Raw genomic sequence first — 14,268 nt, 5'->3', positions numbered from 1 at the left:
AGGCATTTACATTTTAAAAAATTGTAATAATAATCTAGGAGCAGCACGGTGGCGCAGTGGGTTAGTCCTGATGCCTCATGCGCCGAGGTCCCAGGTTCGACCCCGGCTCTGGGTCACTGTCCGTGTGGAGTTTGCACGTTCTCCCCGTGCTTGCGTGGGTTTTGCCCAACCACCCAAAGATGTGCAGTCTAGGTGGATTGGCCACGCTAAATTGCCCCTTAATTGGAAAAAAAATGAATTGGGTACTCAAAATTTATATTAAAAAAAAATTTATTGTCACAAGTAGGCTTACATTAACACTGCAATGAAGTTACTGTAAAAAGCCCCTTGTTACCACATTCCAGCTCCTGTTAGGGTACATGGAGGGAGAATTCCGAATGTCCAAATGACCTAACAGCACGTCTTTCCGGACTTGTGAGAGGAACCGGAGCACCCGGAGGATACCCACGCAGACATGGGGAGAACGTGCAGACTCCACACAGACAGTGACCCAAGCCGGAAATCGAACCTGGGACCCTGCCGCTGTGAAGCAACAATGCTAGCCACTGTGTTACCGTGCCACCTCTAGCGTCCCCAATTCTTTTTTTTCCAATTAAGGGGCAATTTAGCCTGGCCAATTCACTTACCCTGCACATTTTTTGGGTTGTGGGGGTGAGACCCACGCAGACACGCGAAGAATGTGCAAACTCCGTATGGACAGTGACCCAGGGCTGGAATCGAACCCGGGTCCTCGGCGCCGTGAGGCAGCAGTGCTAACCACTGCACAACCACGCTGAAAGTATGTCTATGAGCAGATCAGCTGTCCATGAAACATAAGAAAATGATTTCCTCATCTGTGTGACTGTTGTCTTTCTCCTTGGCTTTCAGTCCATTTCTGCCGCTGTGGCTTTTGGATACAGCAACTATCTGGTGCTGCCATGGCAGCTCCTCATCATGACCACCTTCTGTTTCTTCGGCACGCTTTCCTTTTTCACTGTGGAGAACGTTGAAGAAAATGCCTCAGGTTTGCAAGATTTCTGACCCTCTCCTCCTGAAAGTGTGGGATGGCGGAGAATTTCCACAGCTCTGAATTCCAGCATCTGCTTTGGCACCTGCTGGAGTTGGATGGGGAAAAAACATGGATCCACAGAGCAGAATGGAATGTGGCAATGATTTTCCTCTGCAGTTAGAGTATTTCAACCACTGGCAGAGATTACATACTCCAGCGTTTTCAACCCTTCACAATACTGTCTTAGCCTTTCTTTCATGGAGATGTCTGGCGTGTGTATCCCATGTCAAACTATAGGTTGAACCTTCATTAACCAGTACAGTAAAACTAAGCTAAAGCCAGCCAATCTGAGAATTTCTGTGGGCACTTCAAAAAAATACTTTGATATCCCTGGAAGTACCAAATAAATTTACAGTATTGCTTTTCACCGTAAGATTTTTGCCTGCTCCTGTATCTTACTTCTGCCATACACTGACTGACATCAACAAACCAGCTTTAATTCTTGTCGGTGCTGGGAATGAGCAACTGCTCATTCGTTACAAACCAAAGTATAACCATATAAGCACAGTATTGGGTAATAGGTCAGGATTGAACAGTCCAGGTTTGTAACTGTCATTTGCTCCCTCCCAAGAATTGATGGGAGGAGCCCTTTTATGTGTTCAATCTCCAGATGATCATCACTGACCATTCGAGGGGGGTGTAAGTTATACATCTACTTCATTAAAGAGGCAAGTTATCCAGTCTGTCTATCCATCACCTTCTGCTGCAGGCCTGCATGCAAAGCTCACACACATATTCTTGGAACATTTGGGGGGGGGGGGATTCTCCGTTTTCTGGTGCAGCGCGCCCCCGCCGGCAGCAGGATCTTCTGTCCCAGCCTCAGTCAATGGGGTTTCCCAGTGTGGGCGCCCCCACGCCATCGGGAAATCCGCGGGCATGGGTGCGCTGCCAGCGAAGCGGAAGATCCCGCCGACGGAGAATCCAGCCCATTTGGTTTCAAAATTGTCAACCTTGTTCTCAAATTTCCCTCCTACAGCCCTACAACTTGACAAAATCTCAGGGGATACAAACCATTGATGCAAAATCTACTTTATGAATGAATACAAATAAGTGTTATTACTTTGAAGAAAATTCTACTCCCCCCCCCCCCCCCCCCCCCCCCCCCCCCCCCCCCCCCCCCCCCGCCCAGTGCGCTTCAAAATCAGCTCAGTTTTACCGGCTATTGATTGGCAGCCCTCACAGTCAACCCACTGTAAGCGTGGTAATCAACCTGACCTCTCTATAATGATTCACCTGAGGAAGGAGCTGCACTCCGAAAGCCAGTGATTCAAAACAAACCTGTTGGACTTTAATCTGGTGCTGGGAGACTTCTTACTGTGCCCATCCCAGTCCACGCCGGCATCTCCACGTCATCTCTATAATGAGATAGCTAAAATTGGCAATGTTCAACATTAAAACAAAAAGGCTGACAACATTGTAAATACATTTTTCATGGTTTATATCCAATAAAATATGTTATTTTATGACTGTGTGATGCTTTATTCATTATTTCCTGTCACACTCATCAACCCTACACACCAACCACATGCTTCTGAATGGTGCAAGCTGACTTTCTGTTTGAATTATCAACACCTGCAGGAATAAAAGGTGCAATAGACAGATGCTTGTGTGTGTGTGAAAACAATGAGGGCTCTTGGTATTGGAGACATTGGGGTCTGTGGGCGCACCACAAATGAGAGCTCCAGGAGACAGGGAGGGCGATAGGTGTGGAGTACTGTGAGGGCTCCAGGTATTGGAGACAGTGAGGGCTCTGTGTATTGGAGACTGTGAGGGCTCCAGGTATTGGAGACAGTGAGGGCTCTGGGTATTGGAGACAGTGAGGGCTCTGGGTATTGGAGACAGGGTGGGCTCTGGATGTCGGAGACAGCGAGGGCTCTGGGTGTCGGAGACAGTGAAGGCTCTGGGTATTGGAGTCAGTGAGGGCTCTGGGTATTGGAGACAGTGAGGACTCTGGGTATGGGAGACAGTGAGGGCTCTGGGTATTGGCGACAGTGAGGGCTCCGGGTAAGGGAGACAGTGAGGGCTCCGGGTATCGGAGACAGTGAGGGCTCCGGAGATTGGAGACAGTGAGGGCTCCGGGTATTGGAGACAGTAAGGGCTCCGGGTATTGGAGACAGTGAGGGCTCCGGGTATTGGAGACAGCGAGGGCTCCGGGTATGGGAGACAGTGAGGGCTCTGGGTATTGGAGACAGCAAGGGCTCCGGGTATCGGAGACAGTGAGGACTCTGGGTATTGGAGACAGCGAGGGCTCTGGGTATTGGAGACAGTGAGGACTCTGGGTATTGGAGACAGTGAGGGCTCCGGGTATTGGAGACAGCGAGGGCTCTGGGTATTGGAGACAGTGAGGGCTCCGGGTATGGGAGACAGTGAGCGCTCTGGGTATTGGAGACAGTCAGGGCTCCGGGTATTAGAGACAGTGAGGGCTCCAGGTATGGGAGACAGTGAGGGCTCTGGGTATTGGCCACAGTGAGGGCTCTGGGTATGGGAGACAGTGAGGGCTCTGGGTATTGGAGACAGTGAGGGCTCTGGGTATTGGAGACAGTGAGGGCTCAGGGTATTGGAGACAGTGAGGACGCTGGGTATTGGAGACAGTGAGGGCGCTGGGTATTGGAGACAGTGAGGGCTCTGTGTATTGGAGACAGTGAGGGCTCTGGGTATTGGAGACAGTTAGGGCTCCGTGTATGGGAGACAGTGAGGGATCTGGGTATTGAAGACAGTGAGGGCGCTGGGTATTGGAGACAGTGAGGGCTCTGTGTATTGGAGACAGTGAGGGCTCTGGCTATCGGAGACAGTGAGGGTTCCGGGTATTGGAGACAGCGAGGGCTCTGGGTATCGGAGACAGTGAGGGCTCTGTGTATTGGAGACAGTGAGGGCTCTGGCTATCGGAGACAGTGAGGGTTCCGGGTATTGGAGACAGCGAGGGCTCCGGGTACTGGAGACAGTGAGGGCTCTGAGTATGGGAGACAGTGAGGGCTCCGGGTATTGGAGACAGTGAGGGCTCTGGGTATTGGAGACAGTGAGGGCTCCGGGTATGGGAGACAGTGAGGGCTCTGGGTATTGGAGACAGTAAGGTCTCCAGGCTCCGGGTATTGGAGACAGTGAGGGCTCTGGGTATCAGAGACAGTGAGGGCTCTGGGTATTGGAGACAGCGAGGGCTCTGGGTATTGGAGACAGTGAGGGTTCTGGGTATGGGAGACAGGGAAGGCTCTGGGTATGGAGACAGTGAGGGCTCTGGGTATTGGAGACAGTGAGGGCTCTGGGTATTGGAGACAGTGCGGGAGCTGAGTATTGGAGACACAGAGGGCTCTGGGTATGGGAGACAGTGAGGGCTGTGGTTATTGGAGACAGTGAGGGCTCTGGGTATCGGAGACAGTGAGGGCTCCAGGTATTGGTGACAGTGAGGGCTCTGGGTATTGGAGACAGTGAGGGCTCTGGGTATTGGAGACAGTGAGGGCTCTGGGTATTGGAGACAGTGAGGGCTCTGGGTATTGGAGACAGAGTGCGCTCTGGGTATTGGAGACAGCGAGGGCTCTGGGTATCGGAGACAGTGAGGGCTCAGGGTATTGGAGACAGTGAGGACGCTGGGTATTGGAGACAGTGAGGGCGCTGGGTATTGGAGACAGTGAGGGCTCTGTGTATTGGAGACAGTGAGGGCTCTGGGTATTGGAGACAGTTAGGGCTCCGTGTATGGGAGACAGTGAGGGATCTGGGTATTGAAGACAGTGAGGGCGCTGGGTATTGGAGACAGTGAGGGCTCTGGCTATCGGAGACAGTGAGGGCTCCGGGTATTGGAGACAGCGAGGGCTCTGGGTATCGGAGACAGTGAGTGCTCCGGGTACTGGAGACAGTGAGTGCTCCGGGTACTGGAGACAGTGAGGGCTCCGGGTATTGGAGACAGTGAGGGCTCCGGGTATTGGTGTTAGCGATGGCTCTGGGTATTGGAGACAGCGAGGGCTCCGGGTATTGGAGACAGTGAGGGCTCTGGGTATTGGAGACAGTGAGGGCTCCGGGTATGGGAGACAGTGAGGGCTCTGGGTATTGGAGACAGTAAGGTCTCCAGGCTCCAGGTATTGGAGACATTGAGGGCTCCGGGTATTGGAGACAGTGAGGGCTCTGGGTATCAGAGACAGTGAGGGCTCTGGGTATTGGAGACAGAGTGCGCTCTGGGTATTGGAGACAGCGAGGGCTCTGGGTATTGGAGACAGTGAGGGTTCTGGGTATGGGAGACAGGGAAGGCTCTGGGTATGGAGACAGTGAGGGCTCTGGGTATTGGAGACAGTGAGGGCTCTGGGTATTGGAGACAGTGCGGGAGCTGGGTATTGGAGACACAGAGGGCTCTGGGTATGGGAGACAGTGAGGGCTGTGGTTATTGGAGACAGTGAGGGCTCTGGGTATCGGAGACAGTGAGGGCTCCAGGTATTGGTGACAGTGAGGGCTCTGGGTATTGGAGACAGTGAGGGCTCTGGGTATTGGAGACAGTGAGGGCTCTGGGTATTGGAGACAGTGAGGGCTCTGGGTATTGGAGACAGTGAGGGCTCTGGGTATTGGAGACAGAATGCGCTCTGGGTATTGGAGACAGCGAGGGCTCTGGGTATCGGAGACGGTGAGTGCTCCGGGTATTGGAGACAGCGAGGGCTCCGGGTATGGGAGACAGCGAGGGTTCTGGGTATCGGAGACAGTGAGGGCTCTGGGTATCAGAGAGAACAATGGCTCCGGGTATGGGAGACAGCGAGGGTTCTGGGTATCGGAGACAGCGAGGGCTCTGGGTATTAGAGACAGCGAGGGCTCCGGGTATTGGAGACAGTGAGGGCTCCGGGTATGGGAGACAGTGAGGGCTCCAGGTATGGGAGACAGTGAGGGCTCCAGGTATCAGAGAGAACAAGGGCTCCGGGTATTGGAGACAGTGAGGGCTCCGGGTATGGGAGACAGTGAGGGCTCTGGGTGTTTGAGACAGTGAGGGCGCTGGGTATTAGAGACAGTGAGGGCTCTGGGTATCGGAGACAGTGAGGGCTCTGGATATGGGAGACAGTGAGGGCTCTGGGTCTTTGAGACAGTGAGGGCGCTGGGTATTAGAGACAGTGAGGGCTCTGGGTATGGGAGACAGCGAGGGTTCTGAGTGTTGGAGACATTGAGGGCTCTGGGTATGGGAGACAGTGAGGGCTCTGGGTATGGGAGACAGTGAGGGCTCTGGGTATTGGAGTCAGCGAGGGCTCTGGGTATTGGAGACAGTGAGGGCTCTGGGTATTGGAGACAGTGAGGGCTCCGGGTATTGGAGACAGTGAGGGCTCCGGGTATTGGAGACAGCGAGGGCTCTGGGTATTGGAGACATTGAGGATCCTGGGTATCAGAGACAGTGAGGGCTCTGGGTATGGGAGACAGTGAGGGCTCTGGGTATCAGAGACAGTGAGGGCTCTGGGTATCAGAGACAGTGAGGGCTCTGGGTATCGGAGACTGTGAGGGCTCTGGGTATCGGAGACATTGAGGATCCTGGGTATCAGAGACAGTCAGGGCTCTGGGTATGGGAGACAGTGAGGGCTCCGGGTATCAGAGACAGTGAGGGCTCTGGGTATTGGAGACAGTGAGGGCTCCGGGTATTGGAGACAGTGAAGGCTCTGGGTATTGGAGACAGCGAGGGCTCTGGGTATTGGAGACAGTGAGGGCTCTGGTTATGGGAGACAGTGAGGGCTCCGGGTATCGGAGACAGTGAGTGCTCCGGGTACTGGAGACAGTGAGTGCTCCGGGTACTGGAGACAGTGAGGGCTCTGGGTATGGGAGACAGCGAGGGCTCCAGGTATTGGTGTTAGCGATGGCTCTGGGTATTGGAGACAGTGAGGGCTCTGTATATTGGAGACAGTGAGGGCTCTGGGTAAAAGAGACAATGAGGGCTCCGGGTATTGGAGTCAGCGAGGGCTCCGGGTATTGGAGAAGGCGAGGGCTCTGGCTATTGGAGACAGTGAGGGCTCTGGGTATTGGAGACTGTGAGGGCTCCGGGTATTGGAGACAATGAGGGTGCTGGGTATTAGAGACAGTGTGGGCTCTGGGTATTAGAGACAGCGAGGACTCTGGGTATGGGAGACAGTGACGGGTCTGGGTATTGGAGTCAGCGAGGGCTCCGGGTATTGGAGACAGTGAGGGCTCCGGGTATTGGTGTTAGCGAGGGCTCTGGGTATCGGAGACAGTGAGGGCTCCGGGTATTGGAGACAGCGAGGGCTCTGGGTATCGGAGACAGTGAGGGCTCCGGGTATGGGAGACAGTGAGGGCTCTGAGTATCGGAGACAGTGAGGGTTCTGGGTATTGGAGACAGTGAGGGCTCCGGGTATTGGAGACAGCGAGGGCTCTGGGTATCGGAGACAGTGACGGCTCTGGGTATTGGAGACAGTGAGTGCTCCGGGTACTGGAGACAGTGAGTGCTCTGAGTATGGGAGACAGTGAGGGCTCCGGGTATTGGAGACAGTGAGGGCTCCGGGTATTGGTGTTAGCGATGGCTCTGGGTATTGGAGACAGCGAGGGCTCCGGGTATTGGAGACAGTGAGGGCTCTGGGTATTGGAGACAGTGAGGGCTCCGGGTATGGGAGACAGTGAGGGCTCTGGGTATTGGAGACAGTAAGGTCTCCAGGCTCCGGGTATTGGAGACATTGAGGGCTCCGGGTATTGGAGACAGCGAGGGCTCTGGGTATCAGAGACAGTGAGGGCTCTGGGTATTGGAGACAGAGCGCGCTCTGGGTATTGGAGACAGCGAGGGCTCTGGGTATTGGAGACAGTGAGGGTTCTGGGTATGGGAGACAGTGAGGGCTCTGGGTATTGGAGACAGTGAGGGCTCTGGGTATTGGAGACAGTGAGGGCTCTGGGTATTGGAGACAGTGCGGGAGCTGGGTATTGGAGACACAGAGGGCTCTGGGTATGGGAGACAGTGAGGGCTGTGGTTATTGGAGACAGTGAGGGCTCTGGGTATCGGAGACAGTGAGGGCTCCAGGTATGGGAGACAGTGAGGGCTCCGGGTATTGGAGACAGTGAGGGCTCTGGGTATTGGAGACAGTGAGGGCTCTGGGTATTGGAGACTGTGAGGGCTCCGGGTATGGGAGACAGTGAGGGCTCTGGGTATTGGAGACAGTAAGGTCTCCAGGCTCCGGGTATTGGAGACATTGAGGGCTCCGGGTATTGGAGACAGTGAGGGCTCCGGGTATGGGAGACAGTGAGGGTTCTGGGTATCGGAGACAGTGAGGGCTCTGGGTATTGGAGACAGTGAGGGCTCCGGGTATGGGAGACAGCGAGGGTTCTGTGTACCGGAGACGGTGAGTGCTCCGGGTATTGGAGACAGTGAGGCCTCCGGGTATGGGAGACAGCGAGGGTTCTGGGTATCGGAGACAGTGAGGGCTCTGGGTATCAGAGAGAACAAGGGCTCCGGGTATGGGAGACAGCGAGGGTTCTGGGTATCGGAGACAGCGAGGGCTCTGGGTATCGGAGACAGTGAGGGCTCTGGGTATCAGAGAGAACAAGGGCTCCGGGTATGGGAGACAGCGAGGGTTCTGGGTATCGGAGACAGCGAGGGCTCTGGGTATTAGAGACAGCGAGGGCTCCGGGTATTGGAGACAGTGAGGGCTCCGGGTATGGGAGACAGTGGGAGCTCCAGGTATGGGAGACAGTGAGGGCTCCAGGTATCAGAGAGAACAAGGGCTCCGGGTATTGGAGACAGTGAGGCCTCTGGCTATCGGAGACAGTGAGGGCTCCGGGTATTGGAGACAGCGAGGGCTCTGGGTATCGGAGACAGTGAGTGCTCCGGGTACTGGAGACAGTGAGGGCTCTGAGTATCGGAGACAGTGAGGGCTCTGAGTATGGGAGACAGTGAGGGCTCCGGGTATTGGAGACAGTGAGGGCTCCGGGTATTGGTGTTAGCGATGGCTCTGGGTATTGGAGACAGCGAGGGCTCCGGGTATTGGAGACAGTGAGGGCTCCGGGTATGGGAGACAGTGAGGGCTCTGGGTATTGGAGACAGTAAGGTCTCCAGGCTCCGGGTATTGGAGACATTGAGGGCTCCGGGTATTGGAGACAGCGAGGGCTCTGGGTATCAGAGACAGTGAGGGCTCTGGGTATTGGAGACAGAGCGCGCTCTGGGTATTGGAGACAGCGAGGGCTCTGGGTATTGGAGACAGTGAGGGTTCTGGGTATTGGAGACAGTGAGGGCTCTGGGTATTGGAGACAGTGAGGGCTCTGGGTATGGGAGACAGTGAGGGCTCTGGGTATTGGAGACAGTGCGGGAGCTGGGTATTGGAGACACAGAGGGTTCTGGGTATGGGAGACAGTGAGGGCTCTGGGTATCGGAGACAGTGAGGGCTCCAGGTATGGGAGACAGTGAGGGCTCCGGGTATTGGAGACAGTGAGGGCTCTGGGTATTGGAGACAGTGAGGGCTCTGGGTATTGGAGACTGTGAGGGCTCCGGGTATGGGAGACAGTGAGGGCTCTGGGTATTGGAGACAGTAAGGTCTCCAGGCTCCGGGTATTGGAGACATTGAGGGCTCCGGGTATTGGAGACAGTGAGGGCTCCGGGTATGGGAGACAGTGAGGGTTCTGGGTATCGGAGACAGTGAGGGCTCTGGGTATGGAGACAGTGAGGGCTCTGGGTATGGGAGACAGTGAGGGCTCCGGTCTGGGAGACAGTGAGGGCTCTGGGTATTGGAGACAGTGAGGGCTCCGGGTATGGGAGACAGCGAGGGTTCTGGGTATCGGAGACAGTGAGGGTTCTGGGTATCGGAGACAGTGAGGGCTCCGGGTATTGGAGACAGTGAGGGCTCTGGGTATTGGAGACAGTGAGGGTTCTGGGTATCGGAGACAGTGAGGGCTCCGGGTATTGGAGACAGTGAGGGCTCTGGGTATCGGAGACAGTGAGGGCTCCGAGTATGGGAGACAGCGAGGGTTCTGGGTATCGGAGACAGTGAGGGCTCCGGGTATTGGAGACAGTGAGGCCTCCGGGTATGGGAGACAGCGAGGGTTCTGGGTATCGGAGACAGTGAGGGCTCTGGGTATCAGAGAGAACAAGGGCTCCGGGTATGGGAGACAGCGAGGGTTCTGGGTATCGGAGACAGCGAGGGCTCTGGGTATTAGAGACAGCGAGGGCTCCGGGTATTGGAGACAGTGAGGGCTCCGGGTATGGGAGACAGTGAGAGCTCCAGGTATGGGAGACAGTGAGGGCTCCAGGTATCAGAGAGAACAAGGGCTCCGGGTATTGGAGACAGTGAGGGCTCCGGGTATGGGAGACAGTGAGGGCTCTGGGTGTTTGAGACAGCGAGGGCTCTGGGTATGGGAGACAGCGAGGGTTCTGGGTGTTTGAGACAGTGAGGGCGCTGGGTATTAGAGACAGTGAGGGCTCTGGGTATGGGAGACAGCGAGGGTTCTGGGTGTTTGAGACAGTGAGGGCGCTGGGTATTAGAGACAGTGAAGGCTCTGGGTATGGGAGACAGCGAGGGTTCTGGGTATCAGAGACAGCGAGGGTTCTGGGTATCAGAGACAGTGAGGGCTCTGGGTATCGGAGACAGTGAGGGCTCTGGTTATGGGAGACAGTGAGGGCTCCGGGTATCAGAGACAGTGAGGGCTCCGGGTATTGGAGACAGTGAGGGCTCTGGATATGGGAGACAGTGAGGGCTCCGGGTATTGGAGACAGCGAGGGCTCTGGGTATTGGAGACAGTGAGGGCTCTGGATATGGGAGACAGTGAGGGCTCTGGGTATCGGAGACAGTGAGGGCTCTGGTATTGGAGACAGTGAGGGCTCTGGGTATGGGAGACAGCGAGGGCTCCAGGTATTGGAGACTGTGAGGGCTCCGGGTATTGGAGACAGCGAGGGCTCTGGGTATTGGAGACAGTGAGGGCTCTGGGTATTGGAGACAGTGAGGGCTCTGGTTATGGGAGACAGTGAGGGCTCTGGGTATGGGAGACAGTGAGGGCTCTGGGTATCAGAGACAGTGAGGGCTCTGGGTATCGGAGACAGTGAGGGCTCTGGGTATCAGAGACAGTGAGGGCTCTGGGTATCAGAGACAGTGAGGGCTCCGGGTATGGGAGACAGTGAGGGCTCTGGGTATCGGAGACAGTGAGGGCTCTGGGTATCAGAGACAGTGAGGGCTCTGGGTATCGGAGACAGTGAGGGCTCTGGTTATGGGAGACAGCGAGGGCTCCGGGTATTGGAGACAGCGAGGGCTCTGGGTATTGGAGACAGCGAGGGCTCCGGGTCTGGGAGACAGTGAGGGCTCTGGTTATGGGAGACAGTGAGGGCTCTGGGTATTGGAGAAGGCGAGGGCTCCGGGTATCAGAGACAGTGAGGGCTCTGGGTATTGGAGACAGTGAGGGCTCCGGGTATTGGAGACAGTGAAGGCTCTGGGTATTGGAGACAGCGAGGGCTCTGGGTATTGGAGACAGTGAGGGCTCTGGCTATGGGAGACAGTGAGGGCTCCGGGTATTGGAGACAGCGAGGGCTCCGGGTATGGGAGACAGTGAGGGCTCTGGGTATTGGAGACAGCGAGGTCTCCGGGCTCCGGGTATTGGAGACAGTGAGGGTTCTGGGTTCTGGAGACAGTGAGGGCTCTGGGTATTGGAGACAGCGAGGTCTCCGGGTACTGGAGACAGTGAGGGCTCTGGTATTGGAGACAGTAAGGGCTCCGGGTTTTGGAGACAGCGAGGGCTCCAGGTATCAAAGAGAACGAGGGCTCCGGGTATCAGAGACAGTGAGGGCTCTGGGTATCAGAGACAGTGAGGGTTCAGGGTATTGGAGAGAGTGAGGGCTCCGGGTATTGGAGACAGCGAGGGCTCCGGGTATTGGAGACAGCGAGGGCACTGGGTATCAGAGACAGTGAGGGCTCCAGGTATGGCAGACAGTGAGGGCTCCGGGTATGGGAGACAGTGAGGGCTCTGGGTATTGGAGACTGCGAGGGCTTCGGGTATTGGAGACAACGAGGGCTCTGGGTATTGGAGACAGCGAGGGCTCTGGGTATCGGAGACAGTGAGGGCTTCGGGTATTGGAGACAGCGAGGTCTCCGGGTACTGGAGACAGTGAGGGCTCCAGGTATTGGAGACTGCGAGGGCTCTGGGTATTGGAGACAGCGAGGGCTCTGTGTATTGGAAACAGAAACAGTGAGGGCTCTGGGTATTGGAGACAGTGAGGGCTCTGGGTATTGGAGATATGCTCTAATTCTCTCTCAATTTCTATCTACCTCTCATTCGAATCTACCTGTCACACACTCTCTTCTCCCATACTCTAATAAAAGCAAAATACTGCAGGTGCTGGATATCTGAAATAAAAACAGGAAATGCTGGATAAACTCAGCTGGTCTGGCAGCATCTGTGAAGAGAGAGTTAACGTGTCGGATCTAAATGACTGATGCGACCATCAATTCACTCTGAGACACAAGTTGAAGTAAACTGTGGCTTTAATCGGCTTACAACTGAGCCTGCCTGCGACTAGCTGAACTGAAGGCAGGCTCGCAAGTCCGCAGCACTTTATACTTCCAGCTGGGGGTGGAGCCAAGGGTGGAGCCCTGTACATGCTCCTCATCTCCCCCTGTGGGCAGAGCTGCGCAATGGCTCACAGATGGAGCCCACAGGGACGCAGTAATATACAGTGTGGATTTATAGGTTATACATTCACCACAATGACCATTCGAACGTTAACTCTTTCTCTCTACAGATGCTGCCAGACCTGCTGAATTTCTCCAGTATTTTCTTTGTTTATCTCTCACACTCTAGCTCTCTCATACACTAAATCTTGCTCACACTATCTCTCAGTCTCTGCACAGAAGTGTATCTCTCCAATATCTCTCACATTCTATTTCTCCCTCTTTATCTTTGCCTCTGATGTGGAGACGCCAGCGTTGGACTGGGGCGGGCACAGTAAAAGGTCTTACAACACCAGGTTAAAGTCCAACCGGTTTGGATTGGATTGGATTTGTTTATTGTCACGTGTACCGAGGTACAGTGAAAAGTATTTTTCTGCAAGCAGCTCAACAGATCATTCAGTACATGGAAGAAAAGGGAATTAAACAAAATTGAAGAAAATACATGAGAATACATAATAGGGCAACACAAGATATACAATGTAACTACATAAGCATTGGCATCGGTTGAAGCATACAGGGTGTAGTGTTAATGAGGTCCGTCAATAAGAGGGTCATTTAGGAGTCTGGTGACAGTGGGGAAGAAGCTGTTTTTGAGTCTGTTCGTGAGTGTTCTCAGACTTCTGAATCTCCTGCCCAATGGAAGAAGTTGGAAAAGTGAGCATGCCGGGTGGGAGGGATCCTTGATTATGCTGCCCGCTTTCCCCCAGCAGCGGGAGGTGTAGATGGAGTCCATGGATGGGAGGCAGGTTCGTGTGATGGACTGGGCGGTATTCACGACTCTCTGAAGTTTCTTGCGGTCCTGGGCTGAGCAGTTGCCATACCAGGCTGTGATGCAGCCCGATAGGATGCTTTCTATAGTGCATCTGTAAAAGTTGGTAAGGGTTAATGTGGACATGCCGAATTTCCTTAGTTTCCGTGTGTGCGTGGGTTTCCTCCGGGTGCTCCGGTTTCCTCCCACAGTCCAAAGATGTGCGGGTTAGGTGGATTGGCCATGCTAAATTGCCCGTAGTGTCCTAAAAAGTAAGGTTAGGCGGGGGGTTGTTGGGTTGCGGGTGTGGGGTGGATACGTGGGTTTGAGTGGGGTGGTCATTGCTCGGCACAACATCGAGGGCCGAAGGGCCTGTTCTGTGCTGTACTGTTCTATGTTCTATGTTCTATAAGTAAAGGCGCTGTTGTGCTTTCTTGGTGATAGCGTCGACGTGAGTGGACCAGGACAGATTTTTGGTGATGTGCATCCCATGGAATTGGAAACTGCTAACCATGTCCACCTCAGCCCCGTTGATGCTGACAGGGGTGTGTACAGTACTTTGCTTCCTGAAGTCGATGACCAACTCTTCAGTTTTGCTGGCATTGAGGGAGAGATTGTTGTCGTTACACCACTCCACTAGGTTCTCTATCTCCCTCCTGTATTCAGACTCGTCGTTATTCGAGATCCGGCCCACTATGGTCGTATCGTCAGTAAACTTGTAGATGGAGTTGGAACCAAGTTTTGCCACGCAGTCGTGTGTGTACAGGGAGTAGAGTAGGGGGCTAAGTACGCAGCCTTGCGGGGCACCGGTATTGAGGACTATTGTGGAGGAGGTGTTGGTGTTCATTCTTACTGATTGTGGTCTGTTGGTCAGA

General features: G+C 54.6%; 1 protein-coding gene across 1 annotated transcript in view; it reads left to right on the top strand.

The window, feature by feature from the left end:
• LOC119978891 (UNC93-like protein MFSD11) overlaps positions 1-1,421 on the top strand; it is a 51,173-nt gene extending 49,752 nt beyond the window's left edge. Inside the window, exon 13 of the mRNA XM_038820808.1 lies at positions 868-1,421. Coding sequence (XP_038676736.1) covers positions 868-1,020 — 153 coding nt within the window. The 3' untranslated portion in view covers positions 1,021-1,421. The remainder of the gene's footprint in view (positions 1-867) is intronic.
• The last annotated feature ends 12,847 nt before the right edge of the window (positions 1,422-14,268 follow it).

The sequence above is a fragment of the Scyliorhinus canicula genome, chromosome 15 (assembly GCF_902713615.1).
Source record: "Scyliorhinus canicula chromosome 15, sScyCan1.1, whole genome shotgun sequence".
In the NCBI taxonomy this organism is placed as follows: Eukaryota; Metazoa; Chordata; class Chondrichthyes; order Carcharhiniformes; family Scyliorhinidae; genus Scyliorhinus; species Scyliorhinus canicula.
This window is presented reverse-complemented; position numbering and strand designations above follow the sequence as displayed.